Raw genomic sequence first — 23395 nt, 5'->3', positions numbered from 1 at the left:
GGCCATGAAACGGCCCTTGAGCCACAAAACATCAAACATCATCATCATCACTTTTCGAAAAAATAAATTGAAGGAGAAATTTTACACGGAATGATTTCAACCTTCACGAGAAAGTGCTCAGAAGCGATAATGTCTAATATTTTATCATATTTCTGAGTTTATACGCACTCTCTCACACACACATAAAAAAAAAAGCCAGAAAGCTAACCTCTATTGCAGAAAAGGCAACTTTACGTCTCTTTTGAGCTGTGCCTTCAATGAGTAATAACATAATCACCTCGTCTTTAAAATTGGCATAGCTAAAAGGCATCCATGCTACTACGACTTATAAGTCGTAGTAGCATCTCGAGCATTATATATCTTCGAGCATTAATGGTTGCGAATCACACGTATAGCGAAGTTTCCTGTTACCGTATCATCAAACCGTTTTTGTGATGAAGAAACTGTCGATATATGACCGATAAGTATCGCTCCTAGAGTGCAACCCGTTTCTTTCTCAAATGCATGTTGGTTAACAGGAACAATTGTGAACGTTGCTGTCATTTCGGTGGTTGCGTGATAAATTGTACGAATCATTCGAACTCCATGGTGCATTTTTTGAGAGACTAAGAAGAGTCTGCCGGAATGTGGCCCTGAAGTAATAAGACATAGATGTTTCTATAACGAGAAAGGAATAAAAGTTGTTACATTTCACTACTTGTTACGCTTCTTTTCACATAATATTTTGGTAATATACGTGTACAGTTATTAATTTCACTGTTTGTATTATTTTATTCACTTCTTTGTTCTATGTAAACACAGCAGCCACTACTATGACCAGCTCACAGGCGATTTGCGATTTCCCGCGCATGAGTATTCTCATGTATTTTATATAAATTAGCAGGCACAGAAAATTTTTACATGTCAATGCAAATTACAAAATGTGTACGCCATTTTCAAGTAGAGTTTTGGGAAAGGAACACGATGCTCAGAAAGCAAATGCTACGCGTCATAGAAAAAAACCATTTCAATGAGTGCCACGACATGTGGAGTTCCTTAAATGGTGGCGTGTTTTCTTATTCTGGAGAGCACAACAGCGGAACTCCCGGTGGCTGTCACATGTGGTAGAATGACAAGACATAAACAAATACGTCACGTTTGCAGTCATTGGTATCGGTCACTGTTTGCCTAAAGGGTCTCTGAAACGGTTTTTTCACATTCCGTTTTTTATTAGACCACTACTGGAGCACATCAATGGCACCAGAGCTCAATCGAAACACCCGTTAATAACGGAGCTACAAGCACAAGCAACTACCCCCCTCCTCCACTCCGCCTTTCACCCTCACCTTCCCTGAACTCTTACTTCGCGCGCTCGGGGCTAAGCTCCACCTTCACGGCACCGGCGTCACGATGTGGCGTGAGACCGCGTACGTGCAAATCCCGCCACTGATCCGATACCCACAGCCTGTGCGGCGCGTTCCCGAGCCAATCAGATCAGCTGGAAACGATGACGTCAGTGGGGCAGAGCGTGTCGCTTGGTGTTTGGGCGGTTGAAAACGCGTTCGGCCGAGTCGCAGTGATCTGCAGCAATCTGGAGCGATTCGCAGATTTAAAGTGTTGTAATAAACTACACACGCAGAGAGCTCAAACTTGGTCTCTGAATTACCCTTGGGACTTGATCTACCGGCCCAAGTGTTTGTAAAAAAATTGTCGAAATCGTTTTAGGGTCTCTCTAATTGGGCAGTAATGATTCTGTCCAAATAGTGTGAACCACCAAGAGGCATGGTGTAAATTACTGTCACCCAAGTGTCATGGACCTACTGTTGGAGTCAAAATAGTGATACATATGCACCACCAGGGTGAACCTTCACTCTTGAATAAGTGTTACAGTGGTGGTATGAAATAATACGTGTCACTTCTGTTTAGTTAACACGAGTATCGCGAGTGAGATGGCCACCGGAAATTCTACTTTCGTGCTCTTAGGATGTGGAAACCAGCACCAGCACAGTATCAATTGAAGGTTTATGAAAATAGCCCAGTTTAGATGTGAAAGTGACGTTAGATCAAGTTCGAATGACGAATCGCTCAAATCACAAGCCCTCTTGTTACTCACGATAACTGACTTGCCGTGTCTTCTTCAATACAGCCAGCTGTTGCATACCGTATCTCTAACGCGTGCAGAACGGCTGTCATTAATATTTTGTTGGAACGATGGGACATAATCAACTCGTCCATAAATCATGGTCGTCATCGCTCGTCATCGCAGTTAGACTTCGAGTGTTTGACGTGTGAGATGCATAACGAATCAGTTGGCTCTGTCACTCGAAGCCTTCGAGCTAGCACACACTTGACCAATGGCTATGATCATTGTGTGCGAAGCCTGCATGTGTTTGCCATATGTTCTCGATTGAATGCGGAGTCCCGCAGAGGCTAGCCTGCTTTCGTTCCATCTTCCCACTGAGATTCAGAAGCCCCGCGTCTGCCGTTTCCCGACTACATTTTTAAAAACGATAGTCTTTCTTGGGAACTTTTGACGCGAAAGGTTTGGTCTGTCTGTCTGTCTGTCTGTCTGTCTGTCTGTCTGTCTGTCTGTCTGTCTGTCTGTCTGTCTGTCTGTCTGTCTGTCTGTCTGCAAAATGTGTCTGCTTGTCCACTCTTACCGGCATCGGGTACTTGAAACGGCCGACCCCATCCGCAGCGACCACCAATGTTGCTCAAGGTTGAGCGTTCATGCTTGTGCAATGGTCAACTAAAAAACAATTATTGCACATGTCTGGGGCACCATAACAAAACGCATATATTCTGCATATGCATCTCTTACTAAAAAACGCATACATAAGTAATTTTAGGGACCATAGCGCTTATCACGCTGCGCTTACCATACAACGTTTGCACGGAACGGGGAGTGTTTCCAATGCTTTCCTAAGACGAGATGGTGGTGGCACCTACCCGTCACCTCGCGTTCCACAGCTTATCAACTCTGAGACGGGCGCGCACGGCCACGCGCTTTGTTTTCCAGAAGAAACTGGCAGATGGCGCTCATGTCTCACGTGTGACGTGACTTGATGCGCTCGTTTGATTCCGCTGCACGGTTGAGGCATTCTAACGCAGCACCTCCGGAATACCATTCACCGATTTTCTTTCGCAGAACATCAAATAAATGTTTTGTTCACTCTCTCCACACGCGAGACTATTGTCTTTCGACGACATTTGCAGATTACATGCAGATACGGGGACAATTTTTTCATGAATATTTGGGAGCAGAGCGATCACGTGTACCCCTTTCCTCTTGCCCTCGCCCCCCTTCCCACATCGCTATTTTTAAATGCGAAGCATTTCTAAGCAAGCTTCGGCGACTTTGGGTGTATCTATCCATCTATCTAGCTGCTTACGTTTGGGGGCTCTCATGGTCACCTCCTTAACTTGGCGCGAACCAAAATTAGCATGGGAGGGTAAGATGGTTTAACGAATATGACGCGCTGGTCAAGACATGAGTTATGTCACAATACCGTCGCGTACGATGTCAAAAACTTCCCGCCAGACAGTGGCACATACCCACGGGTAGGTATGTGTCATAGGTGATTCACACTTAGTATCTACCTAGGAACGACGTGAACACACATGGGCAATTTTAACGAGCGAGCGTTAAGAAATGGCCGATATTGGTAGCGTCAACTAAATGAATGCAAAGAATAAATGTCAGGGTCCCAGCTGGAATCAAATCCAAGCATTCTGTGTGGCAATAAAGCGTTTTAGCACAGAGCTACGCCAGGTCTCGGAAATACTTTTCAAATAGGCGCTAATCTTCGTGAAACGTCAACAATAGTGGTTGCAGTGCTGCCTATCCAATTTTTTAAAAATTACATATACCCTCCTTTGATACAGCCGTCACGTCTGGTTAACGTCAGTTGTGGTTAGTTGCCATGATGGCACGCTCTGAAGTTGATTTTTGATGCAGTGTTCACGGCCAGCATCTTCGTGAACATCAGCGCTTCATATCAGCTTCTGGTGTTAATACGCGTGTTCCAGCTGGCATCATTGCACAAGTGCAAACAACTGGTTATATAAACACCTGCAACTCTTCAACATATATATGGGCGTGCAACCTATATATATATATATATATATATATATATATATATATATATATATATATATATATATATATATATATATATATATATATATATATTATATAGCGTCATTTCATGACGTGTTTCTCAATAAAAAAAAATTGTAACATGGTCTCCTCCCCTTCGCATGCTTCGCATAACGTCAATTCCCAGGTACGTGGGATCTGCAGAATTTTTTTAATTTCTGTTTCCAGGCCCTACAAGCACTCGCACACAATTTTGTTCATAAACCGTCCTGCTTAAAGTTGACCCACGTAAAGGAGTTCATTGCATTATGACCGGCCCCTTCCTCTTTCCGGACCGGATGACATTAATGACAAATGATGAGCAGGAGGGGATCGCACGCTTGGAGGGACCGCTTGGAATGCGAGTCAAGTAAGATGACTCATTTCCGGTTAGCTAAGCCCCAGTTCAATTAACGAGAACCAAAAATAACGCTTGAGATCAACGTCTTGTGCTCTCTGAAATGCCTCTTGGGCACCGAGACCCGATCGTAAAAGCCTACACTTACGGGCAAGCATAAATAGAGCGAACGAGTAAGTGAACGAACATAACAATCTCTTCTTTTGATAGCTGGAATTTTTTCACACGCAGCTGCCTTTTCAAGGCAAGTTATCACACAATCCACCACGCACTCTCGCACAAAATACGGGACCATTTCTGTCGTGTACACTCGAGCGACATCTGGTGGGTGGACACGGCGCCAATATCTTGCCGTATAGTGGCTTTGATGCTGGACACACTAGGCCATTAAACACTATACGGGCACACAAAGCGCACGACAGCTCGTCCCCAACGGCAAGACGATCAAAGGGCGTGGTGTGTATTCGCGGTGACGGCATCGCTATTGCTGTATACGCCAGGCACAAACACCACTCATTGCCACCTCCGTAGTGTTCTGCACACCTCCGGGTGTCAATATTTACAAAAAGGCAAGAACAAAAAGTAAAAAGAGCAGAATAGCCAAGAAAGAAAGTTTCACGGCATAGCGTGCGGTGTGTTAATTGGGGCTCAACACGAAATTTTGGGCGCGGTTTGGTTCTTTCGTAATCATGGGTCGGGAGCGCCGATGGCTCAAACGCGCTCGATCAGCCGCCACGGGAAGCCGTGACTGCGAGAAAATTTTTCGGTATTTTTTTTTAAATTGGTTTTCCTGGCATTTCGTGCTGTTTCTATCGCTCTTTCAATCTTTTTTTCACATGGTACTAAAAGTAAGGTCAAAGCACTTCACTCCCGCGGCAATAATTTGCCGACCCTAAAATTATATATTAACACCCTGCAACAGTTGTATACAGCACGTGGAAGCAGCTATAAGAGAGAAAAAGGTGATACAGCTTGCCGTGTGTTTGGGCTGTGTAGTACAACCTGTGCGTTTGGTGGAATGGCGAGAGGGAAATGAATTGTGTTTACTCGAGCACCGCTTTTGATTACGAGTGAATGAAGGAAACGATCTCTCGCGTCGTTATGGAAAGTTCTTCTTAGAAGGACAATGCCCCCGAGGGCACCGATTCTTAGGCACGACAGCTCAATCAATAAGAAGGCGTGTTTAGATGTGAAGGACAAAACGCCTGAGTGAACAATGCATCTTCCACAAAGTATGTACCTGAGTCAGGCAAAGCAGCACTTAAAAGACGAGTGGGCTGGACTTTATTCCTAAATAATAACGTTTGAAGCATGCCCCACGGTCAGTTATGTCTCCCTCCAACTGGCAAATACCAAAATTAGAGAAATAAAGGTGATATATTGTGCCTTACCCTTGCTTATATTTGTACTTCTAGTAATATATAATTTAATACAGCCTGTAAACTTATGCTGATCAGAAGTTACGTGCCCGATAATGCTGTGTAAAAAGACCTAATTAAAACACAAAGCAAATACTGAACTATATAAAATGTGAAAATAACCGCAACCTCCACTTATCGCTTGTTAGAACTAGTATTCACACCAAATAACGAGAGTTTGGGTACTTGACTCAGAATTTTAAAACATTTGCAAATACTTTGAGGTATGGCGCGCAACATGTCTTTTAACACAACAGTATCTTATTCCGAATTCCACCATGGCTCCACCACGTATTTCCGTCACGGATATGACGTCGTAAAGACATATTAAATGCGAAGCATTTCTTTGCGAACTTCGGCGACTTTGTGCATATCTATCTATCTATCTATCTATCTATCTATCTATCTATCTATCTATCTATCTATCTATCTATCTATCTATCTATCTATCTGATTTGATTCATTGATATGAGGGGTTTAACGTCCCAAAACCACCATATGATTATGAAAGACGCCGTAGTGGAGGACTCCGGAAATTTTGACCACCTGGGGTTCTTTAACGTGCACCCAAATCCGCGCACACGGGCCTACAACATTTCCGCCTCCATCGGAAATGCATCCACCGCAGCCGGGATTCGAACTCACGACCTGCGGGTCAGCAGCCGAGTACCTTAGCCACTAGACCACTACGGCGGGGCGCCTATCTATCTATCTATCTATCTATCTATCTATCTATCTATCTATCTATCTATCTATCTATCTATCTATCTATCTATCTATCTATCTATCTATCTATCTATCTATCTATCTATCTATCTATCTATCTATCTATCTAGCCACCTACGACATTTAGCTCTTCTGGCCGTTTCGATAATGGTATCGATACCAAACTTGGTACGATATAACATGACTGTATGAAGAACATATTTGACTAGTCATAACATAAAATTCACGACATGTATGTCACGAATGACATGATTTACATTTCATAATCCTGCAGCTCTTGCGGTGGTTTCGTTCACATGACATGTTGCAAATCTGGTATAGTATGGCATGATTACATGGCGAACACAAGCGACAGACCCTAACATGAAAATTATTACATGCCTGTCTTGTAACAACATGACTACATGCCACGCTCATGATGCACTCGCGGCCGTTTCGCTAGCATCAGATTTACCAAATTCGGTATTACAGTACGCGAATAGATGACGAAGGTATGTGACTGGTGCAAACATAATGAACTCGCATGGTATGTAACAACATGACTACATGCCACGCTCATGATGCGCTCGCGGCCGTTTCGCTAGCTTCACCTATACCAAATTTGGTATTTCGGGACATGAATGGAACAAATAGGTAAATGACACATCCAAACATGATAATCACGACATGCGTGCCATGTAACAACATGACTACATGCCACACTGATGATGGGCTCGCGGCCGTTTCGCTATCTTCATGTATGCCAAATTTTGTATTACGTGACGCCAATGGATGATGAACGTATGTGACTGGTACAAACATATTATTCATGAGATGCGTCTCATGTGATGACATGACGGTTGCTCGTTGGGCATGCGCGTGCTCTAGAGGTCATCATGGCGTGCCATGCCGTGCGTCGCTGAGTGCGCGCGTCCACATGACGCGGTCAAAGTATACATAGAAGTTCTCTAGCGTGATGGCTGACTGGCGCGGAGGATTGGCAGCTCTCGTGCTTCCACTTCAAGTTTCCTTTGAAGTTACAGTAGTTTAAGAAAGCACGAACGTCAATTCACTCGCTGCAGCGGCCGCGTTCACTAAAAGAGTGTGGTGTTCACCCACGAAGTAAAAACTCTGACAGTTTTTTGTCCACGCTCGTCTTGCGTATGCTCATTCAGTGCATGTTTTCTGCTTCAGGTGTGCGCTGCAAGTTTCGAGCTGCTTGCTGTTCTTCACGTGACATTGGGATTTGTTACTGTAGCATTCATTCCTACACCCTGGTGGCAAAATAATGTACCACGAATGCTTAGCTAAGTTAGCTACCTCTGCGAGGACGCGTTTGGCTTTCGTGTTATACCGATTCTTAAACACAGTGATTAACTACATTTTATAACACCCTTCAGTCAATACTTACAGGCTTTAAAAGTCATATCTCACCTTCAAGCAATTGCCCCGCCGCGGTGGTCTAGTGGCTAAGGTACTCGGCTGCTAACCCGCAGGGCGCGGGTTCGAATCACGGCTGCGGCGGCTGCATTTCCGATGGAGGCGGAAATGTTGTAGGCCCATGTGCTCAGATTTGGGTGCACGTCAAAGAACCCAAGGTGGTCTAAATTTCCGGAGCCCTCCACTACGGCGTCTCTCATAATCATATAGTGGTTTTGGGACGTTAAACCCAATATATCAATCACCTTCAAGCAATTCATGAACGTTGCACAAGAAGCGATTGGATTGCATGAACACTCGTAAGGTGTAGATCATGGTCAGATAAACAGAAGCTTTGTTAGGCCATTTGTTATACCTACACAAAACACATCAACAAATACTCTATAACGGTAGATACATGAAGCCGTGGTGCTTCGAATTTCTCATTAGTCCTGTTAGGGCACTCACTAAAATATATTTGCATTGCATTGCTCCTACTAGGTAAGTGACATGCCACCACCTTTTTCCAGATTGAAACACTTGCTGTTCATGGTTTTAGGATGACACTTCCTGTGTCGTAGTGACGAGGGAAAACATTCAAAAGCAGGTTGAAGGGACTGTAACCTGAAATGTAGATATTGTGAATCGGAGGTAATGTAGCCTCGAGTGACAACCATAGCGTTTTTTCTTTCCTTGTGCAGCCGGTTCATACCAGACCGAGCGACGGGGCCCAGTGTTCTTGCACGAACCTCCACGACGCGTGGACTTCTCTAACTCGACGGGTGCCACGGTGGCGTGCTCGGCGACGGGCTCGCCCGAACCTCGCATCACCTGGACGTCGGCCGACGGCACGCCAATGGAGGACGTGCGAGGACTAAGATACGCGCGCCCGAACGGCTCTCTGGTGCTTCCCCCATTCCGAGCCGAGGATTACCGACAAGATGTGCACGCTACCGTGTATCGGTGTGCTGCTTCGAACCCCGTTGGTGCCATCGTCAGCAGGGACGTTCACGTCAGGGCAGGTGAGTGACTCCGCCACAGATCGCTGTTTCGTGCGTGTTCGCCTTCAATGTGATCTTACGTGAGACTTGATGAGAATAAATGTTTAAGGCATCAAAGAGTAGAGCAGAGGTAGCTCGTCAAAGGGGTTTCTGGCGTTCTGACAACAACAAAAAAACGCAGCATGCTCAACTCGCTTGATCAGATACGAAGGTCACATAACACTAGGAATTTGCACCGACTAGATCGATAACTGAAGCGTACTTTGCTATAAAGAGAAATTTTGTCAGCGCCATCTTGTAAATGTTTGCAGCTTTTCATGAGCCGTTCAGCCACAGTTATATCTAAATTGATCAACAAACATTGAGTTATGTGCAAGAAGGCAAGCATTAACAGATGCCACTCGATGATTATAAATACTCGCTGTCACAACACTATTGCGTGCCGAAAAGCACCAGCGCTTGGAGGAAAAAGCCTTTCTGTTGTTTTGCCACACCTGCCACAAACCTGATCATGCATATCTCGCACCCTGGTGTCTGTAGGCTACCAGCGGGACATTCTCGCACCCACACGCCATTTTGTTTTGGACTGCCAAGGCGTCTATATTACATCGCATCAAGTCAACATGGTAGGAGGAATATGTGGGACTTCAAAAGACGAACGAGTGCTTTTAACACTACTATTACTTATAAAAGTCGTCTGGATACCACTGCACCGTCTTTGGATGTGAAAACAACGAAAACAAAAAGAAGATCCTAATTAGCACTGTCTGTGAAGATGACAGCTAAGCACGAGCATTGTGCTGGTGCGGTGTGTTTAGCTTGCGAAAATTTACACCCGCAACGAAAAACGCCTAGCCCCACTCAAGTGGGTATTTGCAATGAAAAGCTACAAGCCCCGTAGAAGTGCACGAGTACGTATTCAAGCGTGACTCCGACTATTACAGCAGTAATTTGCCCAACGCACAGATATGTTCCAAGAACTTTATTGACAACAAGCTTTCCTGGCTGAAATCCGTGCCAGTGATACAAGCGTGCACTAATTATGTTGTAAGGTAATTTGCGCAAATTTGACTCCCGCAAACACTCATACGCTCACTGCACTGAAACTCGAGTATATGTGTGTTACTCGGGTAGATGAGTGAGTGTGTCTGTTAGATTGTTTGCGGAATTCCAGGTTGCGCTAATTATCTTACAATATGACAAATGACCAACAACGAGTTTTATTGAGGTACACGGATTATTGCGCGATAACTACAGATATCACGGACTAAACCGCACCTACGCTTGGCTGTCTATGTACGAAAGGATCTGAATTCGGAGATAATTTCGGATTTCTCGCTGAATAATTAAAACATTGAATGCCTCACTATTGGTCCTAAAAGAGTAAAACTTTCAGTACTGTACAGGCCACCTTGCGGAAACAAAAAGGATTTCTTTTTCTATATGGATAAACTTCTATCTTACCTCAGCGAAACCGGCAAAATGTTCGCCGTACTAGGTGATACGAACATAGATATGATGGCCGAAAATGCAACAACTAGAGAATAGAAGCAGTTGATGTACTCTTACGCATGCTCGAATATGATTACCCTAACAACACGAGTGACCGCTTCTAGTGCCACCCTGTTGGATGTTTGTATCACCCATGTACATGCTCCTACTGTGACTGCTGGTGTCATGTCCGTCGACATAAGTGATCATCTTCCAATTTTCTGTTTTCTGCCCTGCTCCAAGAAATTCAAGCGTAGCACCTTTTCCTATCGTCTCATTGATGAAACGACGATAGCCCTATTTCACTCACTTATTAGCAAAATAAGCTGAGAATCTGAACTGCTTGAAAGTGACCCAAATAAGGCATAGAATTCATTTTTCGATAAAATGATTGCTGCTTACTATAAAGCCTTTCCGCCACTTAGTGTTACAAAACGATCTAAAAAATTAGGAAACCATGGGTTAATGCTGCGCTTCTCACAAAAATTAAAAGAAAAAATCAAATGTACCACACATTCAATAAAACACGGAATATTAATCAATTAGCCGAATTTAAGACTTATCGTAATCAAGTAAATTCAGAGCTAAGAAAAGCGAAGGAAAAATATTACGAAAGGGTTTTCTCGCGTATATATACAAATCCAAGAAAAATTTGGCAAGAAATTAAGAAGTTGTCTGGAGCAAATGCTACTTCTGAAAGCGTACGAATATCTTCGGTAAATGATGCTTTTACAGACGGTGAAGCTGCCAGTGCCCTAAATACTCACTTTGTTGAATGCTGTAACAGCAATTCCTTTGAAAATCCCGAGTATGTAAGACTCGCTGTAACGAAACAATCTCTGCCAAATTCTTTTTAATTATTTCCTACGACTGCAGGTGAAGTTGAAAAGGTAATCAGTAGTTTTAAATGCAATGCAGCTGCAGGATTTGACGGTATACTGGCATCTCCCATAAAATATGTATCGGATATCATATCTACAGTCCTAGCCCATATTATCAATAGAATGTTCGAATGCGGAATTTTTTCAAGCAAACTTAAAATAGCCCGTGTCTCTCCAATGCACAAAGGGGGTGCAGACAATTATGTGAACAATTTCCGACCCATTTCAATACTACCACTCTTCTCAAAACTTTTTGAGGCTGTTATTATTTCGCGACTGGAAGGTTTTTTAAATAAGTATGCTATAATCAGTACATCTCAGTATGGATTTCGGAAAAATAAATCATGTGAGGATGCACTCCTCAAAATAAAACATCAAATACTACAAAACATTTAAAATCGTTTATACACGGTTGGTTTATTCCTTGACCTCCGTAAAGCGTTCGACAGTGTGAATCATGAAATACTGTTATCTAAACTTCATAGCTATGGGATACGCGGTACAACGTTAGATCTCGTGCGAAGCTACTTAACGGATCGTTTTCAGTATGTTTCACTTAATCAGGTGACCTCTCCATATCTTAGAGTACAGACTGGCGTACCGCAGGGATCAATATTTGGCCCGGTATTATTTACCATATATATCAATGACCTCCCAAGCATTTCACCTACACCGAACATAGTCATGTATGCGGATGACACTAATCTTTTCTACTCAAATTCATCCCTACAACGGATTAAAAAAGAAATTATTAATTATTCAGATTTATTATCTGACTGGCTGAAGTTAACCAAACTTCAATTAAATGTCAGCAAAACTAAGTATATAATATTTAAACCGATAAATAAGCCAGTGCCTGTCAAGATTACTGTTTTATTTAAAGGAGAGCAGATAGAACAAGTACCAACGCAAAAGTTTCTGGGGTATGGTTTCAAGAAAACCTCTCTTGGGACAATCATATCAATAAACTCAGCAGCGACCTCAGTAAAGTAGTAGGCTCTATGTATAAAATTAGTAGTCTTATACCACTAGCACTAAAGAAGGCAATGTACTACGCCCTCTTTCACTCTAAACTTAGCTATTGTGCATTAATATGGGGAACAACAACTGCAAAAAATTACAACAAATTAATAAAACTGCAAAAAAGGGCAATGCGAATTTTCGAAAACTATCACGGTAGACCGCGAGATTTACCCACACACAATCTTTTTGAGAAACACTCGTTAATCAGAGCAAATCGACTCTACTATTATAGATTACTTTTGCACATAATAAAGCACAGGCTCCATGTTAGTAGCCTGCCCGTTTCTCCCCCTCGATATGAATTACGCCACCAAACGATAATGCCACCACTTATGCGAACTAACTACGGGTGTCAGGACCATGAGTATCAAGTACCCCGGGTATTGTACATTGTTGAACATCATATAGATTTTCATGCACCCCGCTTTAGAAAGTTTATAAAGAACTTTCTGTTACATTCCACGATAACTTATCAATAAAATATATCTGTCTAATTTTCTACTAGTACCGCATATACAGTTTGTGCTACAATTTGAAAGTTCACAATTTAATGCGTATAGGTATATAATCTTGGAGTGTCTGTATGATATGTTTGTTTTCATGAAGAGTTTTCATGTATGATGTGTACCTGTAATGCTTTATTTGCAGTGACAATTATGTACATGCATGTTTTGATTTTTCTGGTTGCTCTATTGTTTGTATACTTGCATCGCATGTGAACATGTACACGCATGCCGAATGCGCATGGGAATAGGAGCCTCTGTCAGGCAATACGGCCTTTAGCTCTTACTCCTCTTTCTGTATGAGAAAAAAATAAACTTCAATTCAAATTCAAATTCAAATACACATTCAAATCCTGAGTTCTTACAAAGTATCGTGCGAAACCTGCAAATGTGACACCAGATCATTGTTCTATTTTTTCGCGGTATGCATTTCAATAATAGCAGCTATCGCGACTCACGCTTGTATGCGATGCCACGCACGTTCAGTGTATATGCAAGGCTAAACGTACCCGATTAATTGCTTCCTTAGTCTGCACTGAGAATGCTCTAAGAATTATTGGCTGCCGAGCATTCTCAATGTTTGGCTGCCGAGTCTTCTCAGTGTTTCACAGTGAAACAGGACAACTTTCCAGGAGAGAGATTGCGCGAATCGTGCCAGTGTACGAGTATTCGCTCAATTATAGTGCAACGGAAACGCTTCGAACCTAGCTGGGAGTGCGAAACAACAGCTTACGCTCAATAGAATAACGTTGTGGGCAATACGCTGCGACTGTTGAAAGCTCGAGAACGCATAGTGATTCGCAAACGGGCTTTAAAAAGAACAGCATAAATTATGCTTCTCGCTACGCCCTGGACCTAACCTTAATGAACACTAACAGGCAAGAAATTCGAGAAAAGTACAGAGGACACCATTTGTAGTAATCCTACTGTAAATGTGAAGTGGAAAAAGAAAAATGTGAAGTGGAAAAAGAAAAAAAAAGAGATAACATGCTACCTCCAAGTACCAAAACCTGCGACCTTAGAATTTCAACGCGTCCGATGCTCTACATCTGAGCTAAGGGGGCGGGCGGTCATTATGGCGTCCACTTTATAGTGTATATATGTGCATTTGTAGCTATAGGGGGGTTCCAGCAGTAACCGCGAAGGCGAGTACGAAACAATTGTTTTGCATGTTGCAGCTAAAGCACGTGTTTTTAATAAGATCTCGCAGCTGACAAATAAGACTACGCCCTAAATATCTCAGCCTTTCGCTATCCGAGGGTAATATGTGAGCAAACTGTTTCGAAAGCAAAGAAAAAAATAATGAAGGTATATTTCACATATTCCAGGTCCGTATTTTTGCGTGGAAATTGAAAAAAGAACAAAAAAGAAACGCCCATTGAATGCAATAAATATAGCGTACAACCAGCGCCTATCTAGAAACCATGTTACGGCTTTTTGCTCAAGAGTAACTTTCAAACACGACTGAAGGAAACAGAGTTATATGAGCGGTATCTTAAGGAAAGGTGCAATACATTGCAGTCTTGATTCACTGTATTATTTTATTTATCATTCCACGGTAATCTGCAGTGAAGTGCGCTAGCATACCTTAAAATCACATTGAAGATAACTGCAATTTCCAAGGCTGTGGTTCTTCCAGACAAATACGGTGAATAGGACATAAAATGTCTTGGTTTATTCATGATGAAACACTCACGATGGAGTTTTCATCGCAATTAAAATTTAGTGTAATTCGAATTTCAAGTATTAAGAACGCGTAACACAGAACACAAGCGCTGACACCCAACTGGCGCAAACTTTATCAGCCCTTTTTACGCTGGTTTCTCACCATATCATGTATGAACTGGCCCTTCAAGGAGGCCTATTACTTGAACAGTACATGTGGCTTTTACAAAGCAAAATTTAAACTGTACCAACGGTGCACATATATGCATATGACTGCGTGATAATGTCTGAACTTCATTGCTGAATTTCAGATCTCAATAAATCCACTAGTTTCGAAAACAAAAACTGAACTGAAAGCGTCCTAAAGAGTACAATGTAAACTAACCAAGTTGCATGAATTCTGTGCTACCATGGCTCGGGATTCAGTGCACAGACTCCGGCCAGCTCGAAGGCGATTCAGCGGGGACATAGTCAAAAGCGGCGAGTTTAATGCACGGGCATTTTTCTGCGTAGAGTGGTTCGCTTTGTACTTTCAGTGCCACTGTCAGTTTCATGTTTTCTTGTTACGCATCATTTCCTCCTGCACTCTGGTCTACACTCTGACTGGCTGCGTTTGGAAGCGTAACGTGGTTAAGCGAAGAAAAATGATCAAGGTTGACATCAAAGAGGCGTCCTTCGCATTCTCAAATCCGCATTTCCGTTTTGCATATACACAGACGGATTTGCAAGGCACGCCAAAGCTGGACATGTTCCCCCTGTCATTCCCTGAAAAATGAACAAAGATCAGAAGAGCTAGCAAACAAGTAGAGTAGGCCAGAAGATCTCGCAAGCAACGTGCTCGGCATGCGCGTCGTGGCCCGGAAACACTTGCATTTCAGACATCGTTCGAGCTTTGCCCTTTCTTTTTGGGGCTTTTTTTTTCGCTGTGTGTATTCTTTTGCAACTTCTCATGCGCTAGCACTATATCAAATGACTCACCTAATACCTGACCTGTCTGCACTGTATGATGCCGCCCCTACGTATAGTGTATAGCTCATGCATATTGTTTTTCTTGCTTTGGCTGTAGAATATTTTAGCTTTCTATATCAGACGCCGCCACATTCGATGATGCTTCGGAATAGAAAGACTGCCGTCCTGCCCGCACAAGCGAGCATTCCCGGTTGAAATATATATGTTATTGCAATAGCGATTGTATGTACACTCTCATCTCGGTTTTGCTGCCGGCGTTGGTCGCTGCCGTCATACCCCGTATATATATATATATATATATATATATATATATATATATATATATATATATATATATATATATATATATATATATATATATAAATATATATATATATATATATATATATATATATATATATATCAGCAAAAAAAGAATTCAGAAAAATACTTTATGGCACGCGACCTCTCGATTCGGAGCGCGCGAAGCTAGCCACTCAGTCACGAAGGAGCACGTCCCTCAACGGTCAAAGGGCAAGTTATTTATCTACACCACTTACTGCTGGCAGGAACGATCGCAAGGGAAATATCAGCGTGTTTTTAGCATTCCAAGCAGAATGGCGGTAAGCACGCGCACGGCACCACTCGGCGCCCCCCATAGATGATCTGACTCCACAAGATATACATCCATATATGGTAAATGGAAGCCACATATGCTGACATATATGCTTATATGTGGCCACATATGATGGCATATGTGCTTTTATGTGGCCGCATATAACCTATATAAGTGTAATGTATGACATTTCCGTCAGAACCTCGTTAGTGCGCGAACTTATTTCGCGGTGCAGAGAATCGTGCGCCTTGGGCTTCCACATATATGGCTTTGTTATAGTTACTAGGTTCAGAAAGGTCACCGCGCTCGCTGCAGTCTCCGTTTGCGAAAAGCGAGCGCTTTTCAGACACTGTCAAGTAACAAATGAGACACTTGTTTGCTTTTGTCTGTACCTCTGAGTACGATTTGTCCGTCATTTGAGCGTGAAAAACGCGGTGAACGTTTTTATCTCCTTGACATTCTTCGCGTAACATTCTAATTTGTTGCTATCATAATCATTGCTGCGCATTTATGGCAAAGGTGTAACTTTTCTTATGTGGAAGTTTTTTTTATTTATCAGACCAACTCATTGAACCACTTGGAGGGGAGGGGGGCATACTCTGTGAACAATAAAATGGTATGGTCTACTGGAAGTAAAATTATGATCGCCATAACAAAAACGACTTGATTGTGCCCATTTCCTTTATTTTTCTCCGACGCAGTTCATTGCCAACGTGAACCTGAGGTACCAACTGATCTGCTCGTACTGTGAATGGTGATAGCTCGTGCTTACGAAAAAGAACGCTTTTATGGAAATGAAGAGTGTTCGTACACACACGAATATTGGATGTGATTTACATACTGAAGCACAGGCACAAGTGGTAAAAATGTAATAAACGGAAACTCATCCTGAAACTCATTTTATCTGAGGCAACTGCAAACGACGAAGTCATTCTGTGGGGCCACGAAAAAATACGACGTTCTAGATTTAAGTGCGGGCTAGACATCAAACGATAAACGAAAAAACAGTTGAGGGAGAGGTTATGGAAATTCCTAAGATGAACAAACACAGTTCATGATATACTGCATGATATGACGAAGCTTGCGTTGTATCGCGTTTTCCACCCAAAGAGCAAATAAAAAAAATCAGCAGATCCCTCTTATTCTGAGTATCAATGGCAGGCAAAGAAGTAGAATAGTAATATATACATTTTTTTTTATTTTGCTTGGAGTGAATCGTTGAGGGTTGGACTGGCTTCTTTGCGTATTTTGGGTAGTTGTGGGCATACCGTGAACATGCCCTTAGTGAGGATTTTTTTTAACATTGGGAGGGGGACAGTAAGTAGGCTTTAACAATTTGAGAAAAGTACCGATTTGAGAAAGCAACACTCTGGAAAGTAAATGCTCAGAGCCACAAACTTTGGAGGTGATACCAACTGTGAATAACCTGTAGCTCATGTCCCGCTGATCGTAAGTACGATATTCTCAGGGGGGCTTCAATGCGTTCTATATCATCCTCTGATGGTGCGAAGACTGCTATTTAAAGCAGTGTTCCTAAATCTTTCAGTTCGAAAACTGGCCTTGAGAAGTGCGTGAAGAAGTGGCCTATGTCTTGCCCACTCACGGTATTGAATATCGGGCAGACAATACGTTAGATTCCATCGCATTGCAGGAGACGCAGAGAACTCGCTGCACGCAGCGCAGTTTTTACACCAAAGACAGAGATATCTAAGAGCGTTAGGTTGTGCGAAGTCAACACTTTCAGCACGCTGCTCCAACACAGAGAAGTTGCAAACTTGACTTCTGTTAGTTCGTGCTTCCTCTGTGTATGCCTTCACATTCTTTCCGAGCCCCCTTCTTCGTGTGCGAGCAGGGCGTTGCAAATGTCGAGCTATGAAATTTGTTTGTTCACACTCGTCCTGCTGGTGTATTTTTTTTGCAATTTCTTTGTGCTTTAGCAGCCCGCTGCGACTTTAGAGCTGCGTGTCGTTCTTGTTGTGACATTCCGATTCGTTAATATTGGATTCATTCGTTCGGCCTCGCAGTGAATCTGTGACTTTTTTTTGGGTTACCAGACACATAAAATCAAATCAAAGATGTCGCACAAAATTGAGCGAACAATTTGCTGTCATTCAGTGTGACTCAAGCAAAAATTTCAGAGAGATATTTACGTAGCACTTGAAAAAGAAGGAAAACTTTTAACGATCTGCTGAAGGCACTACTGACAACTTAATAACTGAACTCAAATGTTTCGTTTTGCAGTTCAATAGATATGAAACAGAACAACACCGCGCCAACGTGTCTGTAGGCCATTGAAAAACGACATAGCAAGATTTCTCCTTGTTTAAGTTGCAAGGTTCGCCTTTCATCCGAGAGTCCTGTCGCTATTCGATGTAGTAAGCGTTCACGCACACAGAAGAAAAAAATTAGTGAATGATGCAGTTTGCTCAGCTGTTGGTGTGTTTTTTTGTGAATATTCTCAGTGCTGTACGCATCTATGTACTGCGGAACAGCTTCCTCAGGTGCAACTTAGAAGTGTGGCAGCTTGGGCTAGTTGGTATGGCATGACGATAGTTTTAGCACGAAAACAAAACGACGACACAGAGACAAGAAGAACACGAAAGGCACCTTCCTTCTTGTCTCTGTGTCGTCGTTTTGTTTTCGCGCTATAACTATCGTCATTCCTCAGGTGCAGTTTAGGTGCAGTGACAACGCTTGCAGCCGTTTCGAGTGCTATTCGAATCGAGAAGCTAGGCACGGTAACCCCACGAATTTCAGTGCACTTACTATTTTTTTTCAACCTTCGGCCTACTTCTATAGCCTGAGGTGGTGCATTTGGGGATGCCTCGCGACGTCGTTAGCGCCAGACACAGTGAACATTGTTTCTGATTTGTTTATTTCCTTTCACATAAATATTATTCATCCCCTCTTTGACAAACGAGCGCGTATTTAACAGCAGAACCAGCGGTGTATCCCGACAACAATGGTGGAGCAATTACTTCCGCTATGCGTATCCGGCACGCCTAATTACTTCCTTTAAATGGCCCACTCTTTTTGATAGAACAGTGCGCCGCGAAGCTATTGTTGCATACGCATACTTCTAACAGGAGAAAGTTCAGCTTATTCTTTTAGCTGCTTTTTATTTAAACTCAGCAACAAAAGGCGTGTGGAAGTCTTATTAGACGCATATGAAAATTTCCTGTAAACTGCTCAGTGATAATTTCCGGAAGTGGTACTTCCCTTCAAGTGAATACATTATCTTGTTTTCTTTTATCTCTACTGATCTCTCTGTTTTTACTTTGCTTTTTGTATATGCCAAACAGAGGCCTTATCACTGGCTCACGTAATCTGCTGCCATCAAAAGTACAAGCTTATTGTAAACCTTAAATGACAACTGCAGACATCTTAGTTGCAAGCCTCAGTCAACAGTGTCCGGTGTTCCATCTGTTCAATCATGCTGAAGCTTTGCTATTTTGCAGTTTTTTAGGTTATATCTTTTCAGTGGTGAAGTAGCAGTATGCCATATTACCTGGCAATGCCTTTTTTGTCGAAATTTTTTCATCCTGAAATGTTTATGTTACGTCGTGTACACAGACATTTTCAATATATTTTGCAAGTTATATTGCTATGAGGTGGCTCAAACCGCTATCTCTGCGGCGTTTTTTTTTTTAGCAGCGAGGTTATTCTTGGTAAAGACTTTCATGTCCCAGATACACGGTAACGCTTGTAGGCATCGTAAGAAGGTATGCACCGCAGACACTGGGTAAGCCACACAACTCACCTCTGGTCCGCTAAAAATGAAGAAGGCAATAGTTATCTCAACAAACGGACATGTGCCACCGGCCCATCAGAAAACTAACCGGCCCATCAGAAAACTATCAACGTAATTAACACGTACGGGTCACAAAAATCAAGCGAGTGATACAACTTAAAGTTTTTGCTTAAAAGGAACAGAGCTACAGTTGGTCTATCTAATGGCGTGCGTGTTGCCATAGTAAAACTACTTTCAAGCGATTCCGCATGGTTATAAAAAGTAGAGGGTATACTTCCAACTCAAATCGTAATGAAGAGAGCTTAATGAACAGCAGTGGTGGAACGTATTGGAGCGTCCTAAGCAAAGCATCTTTGCGGAGCTGTGTAAAATGGTATGGTTTTGGTGCATAAAACACTACTACCCCCTCAAAGCGTAACAAAGGACATTTGATAAAGAGTAGTAATGCATCATACCTGAAAGACTTGCAAGTCATTGAAATGCGTTAGCCTGACGAAGGGAACGTCACCAGCTTTGCTGTTTCATTAATTTGCAAAAAATAAAACTGAACTTATAAAACTAAAGTCGTCTTCACCTTTAAAAGGCTCCTATTGGAAAAAAGCACGCTTTACAGGCAGCCTGACAAGAAGCCTATAGGGAATCTGCTGTGGCTGCCGGACGTTTATGGGTAGAAATAGGAAAACGCCTGCGTGAGAACAGAAGTAGTAGAATTTGTCATGTGTGAGGTAAGGGGTGAGAAATTTTCAATAACTTGATAAAGTTATGGCACGACTATACCAAAGAGGCGCCATGCTCTTGTCCAGTCCAGCCGAGCTTTTCGAATGCACAAGCTTGTTGAGTTGCGTAGAGCCAGTAAGATAGATAAATATGTGGGGTTTATAGTCCCAAAACCACCATATGATTATGAGAGACGCCGTAGTGGAGGGCTCCGGAAATTTCAACCACCTGGGGTTCTTTACCGTGCCCCCAAATCTGAGTACATGGGCCTACAACGTTTCCGCCTCCATCGGAAATGCAGCCACCGCAGCCGGGATTTGAACCGGTGACCTGCGGGTCAGCAGCCGAGTACCTTAGCCACTAGACCACCGCAGCGGGGCTTAGAGCCAGTAATATAAGATAGTTGTGATGCTTTACCATTGCGGTAGAATTTTCATTGACACTCTCGACGGACTTTTGCCGTTGCTATCGACGTCGCTGTTATGCCCCGTATATGTATGTGTACGTATATATATCAAAAGGCAAAAAGCTAAATTGGCAAAATAATTCCGACGCCTCCGAGCGGAGACTCAAACCCGCGACACCTCAATCTGCAGCGCGCTACGTTGGACAACTCAACCTCGTGCCATGGAGGCGCTGGTGTAATGACGGCGAGCTATTCATATAAAACACTCACCGCTGGCGGTACGCAGATGCCAGAGGAGCTTCGGCGTGTTTACATTACACAACGCTTCTATAATTTCTTTCCAATTGAAAACTGCCCTTGAAACGCACACGAAAAGGTTGGCCATTTCTGCACCCACTCGTTATGTGGAATGAAGCCAAAACATAGACAAGGTATAGCGTGCGTAAGATGCCACCTTATGGTAGCAGATGCGGTGCAGTCACTCCACGTGCCACAATTTCTAAGAAAAAGAAAAAAGTACGAACGTCAGCTTCTGCATTGTCGACACTTGCAGCGGGTTGCTGTAACACAAAGACGTAAAAGCTGTGACAGTTGTTAGTCCACACTAGTCCTGTATATAACAATGCGCGAGGTTCCAGCATACTTTCTGCTTCAGCGGCGCGTTGCAAGTGTCTAGCTGTGTCCTCCTTCGTGTAGGATTTCAGCTTTTTGCTATCGCATTCATTACATCATCCTTGCAAGGGAACTGCGCAACAGCTCTTCTTTCTTGCTGACTTGTAAATTCGTTACCATAAATTTTCACATAAGAAACCTACAGTTAAAAATAATCTATCACATTTCACTTCAGGCAAATGTAAACGGGTTCGCACGTGCAGGCAATGTTATGTAGATACTGACATGTAAGCAAAAACTAATGCCACTCTGTAAGAATTACTGAAATAGGAAATTCACGCCCTTCAATCACTCTCTGACGTAGTCTTTGAATGTCAATAGAAAATACATCTGTGTAAAGTTTTACACTATTTGTTGAGCACTGTTGAGGTAACAATGCTTACAAACAGACTCATACTTTTCACACAACTCTCCGATTTCGCAAGATGCATCTGATAAACCATGCAGATTAGCTAAAAAGACGAGGTGTCTTGTTTTAGTGCTGTTTACATTCGATGCTATCTATCGACACCAGTAAAACGCCTGGCTTTCCAAAGACCCTTCTTCTGTCCTTACGGAGTCCTTACTGGGCGAAAGTGAAAGTCTCAGCTGCTAAAATCGAGCATAACAACCACCAAAAGGCGGCAAGAAAGAAAGAAAAAAAAGCAATAAAGAACAGAGAAAATGTATGGGAAAAGAAGGAAACACTGGGTATCGGTGAGATTTTCGCGTGCCACGAAGGTTCCTCGGCTCCTGTATAATCGTCAGAATGAACGGCTGCCGCTTCTTATCACTGTTGGATGGTCATTTGTCATCGTGCTTTGCCGGGAGGGAATCTACACTCACTCCTCCCTTCCCTTGGAGGGGGCGTTAGCACACTCTTGCTCGTTTGAGTCATGCTTTCCTCAGTTTCTCCCTTTACTTCTTCTTTTGTTCTCATAACACTTTTCGCTTGCATGTGAAGCAGGTCAAGGAGTAAGGAACGAAACAGAAGAGAGCCCACATTTTTGTGCCAGTGTAATCGTTACTTCGCTGGATTTCTTTTTGGCCACCTTCAGCCTTCGTATCCAGACGTGAAGGCAGTTGGTTTTCTATCTGTTGTTCTTCATTTCATGCATATAAGTTAACGTGCTCGCTCCTGTAGGTCAAAACTTCGCTCGGGCAAGTGTTCGTCTGAGCGTCTGAAGAACAATTACTCACCAATACTTTATTTTTCTGCGGAACGACCTTCAGCAACAGAAATCTTGAAATGTCACTTTATATACACCATGAGAAAATTACCGTTGTTCCTAAATTCTACTGTCTACGTCAGACGTCTGCGGGGCCTGCATTTCTTATTTATTTTAAGGGTGAATACACTTTATGAGCGACCCCAAACCAACCACCGCCGTAGGCGGCGTCCGCAGTCTTCTCTCTATCTTTAAAGGAAAGAGGACTTGGCGGGCCGCAGCGCGACGCTCTACCGAATAAGCCACGGACGCGACGCTGATATCGGTGTCAGTAACGCGCCTTATACCCCCTCCCCCTTCGCTCGCTCCTCCGCTCTCCTCGCTCGCTGCAGCTGCGCGCGCACCCCTCTCTCTCACGCGCCCGCCTTCTCTCTCAGTCTCCCGTCGAGAGCGGGTCGTGAGGGGGAGTAAAGTTAAAATTCGTTGGCATTCGCCAGTGAGTTAACGTAAACTCCCCCGTGTGATCAACTTGCGATTCCCAGGAACCATTACATCA

General features: G+C 43.0%; 1 protein-coding gene across 2 annotated transcripts in view; it reads left to right on the top strand.

Moving 5' to 3' along the window:
- Window positions 1-23395, top strand: part of LOC119170077 (cell adhesion molecule Dscam1-like) — a 295537-nt gene that overhangs the window by 61865 nt on the left and 210277 nt on the right. For both annotated transcript variants that reach the window (XM_037421113.2, XM_075880186.1), the window contains exon 2: window positions 8719-9039. In XM_037421113.2, the coding sequence (XP_037277010.2) occupies window positions 8719-9039 (321 nt within the window). The remainder of the gene's footprint in view (window positions 1-8718; window positions 9040-23395) is intronic.

This window comes from Rhipicephalus microplus, chromosome 2 (assembly GCF_043290135.1).
Source record: "Rhipicephalus microplus isolate Deutch F79 chromosome 2, USDA_Rmic, whole genome shotgun sequence".
Lineage (NCBI taxonomy): Eukaryota > Metazoa > Arthropoda > Arachnida > Ixodida > Ixodidae > Rhipicephalus > Rhipicephalus microplus.
Note: the sequence above shows the minus strand (reverse complement) of the source record. Positions and strands in the feature narration are given on the sequence as shown.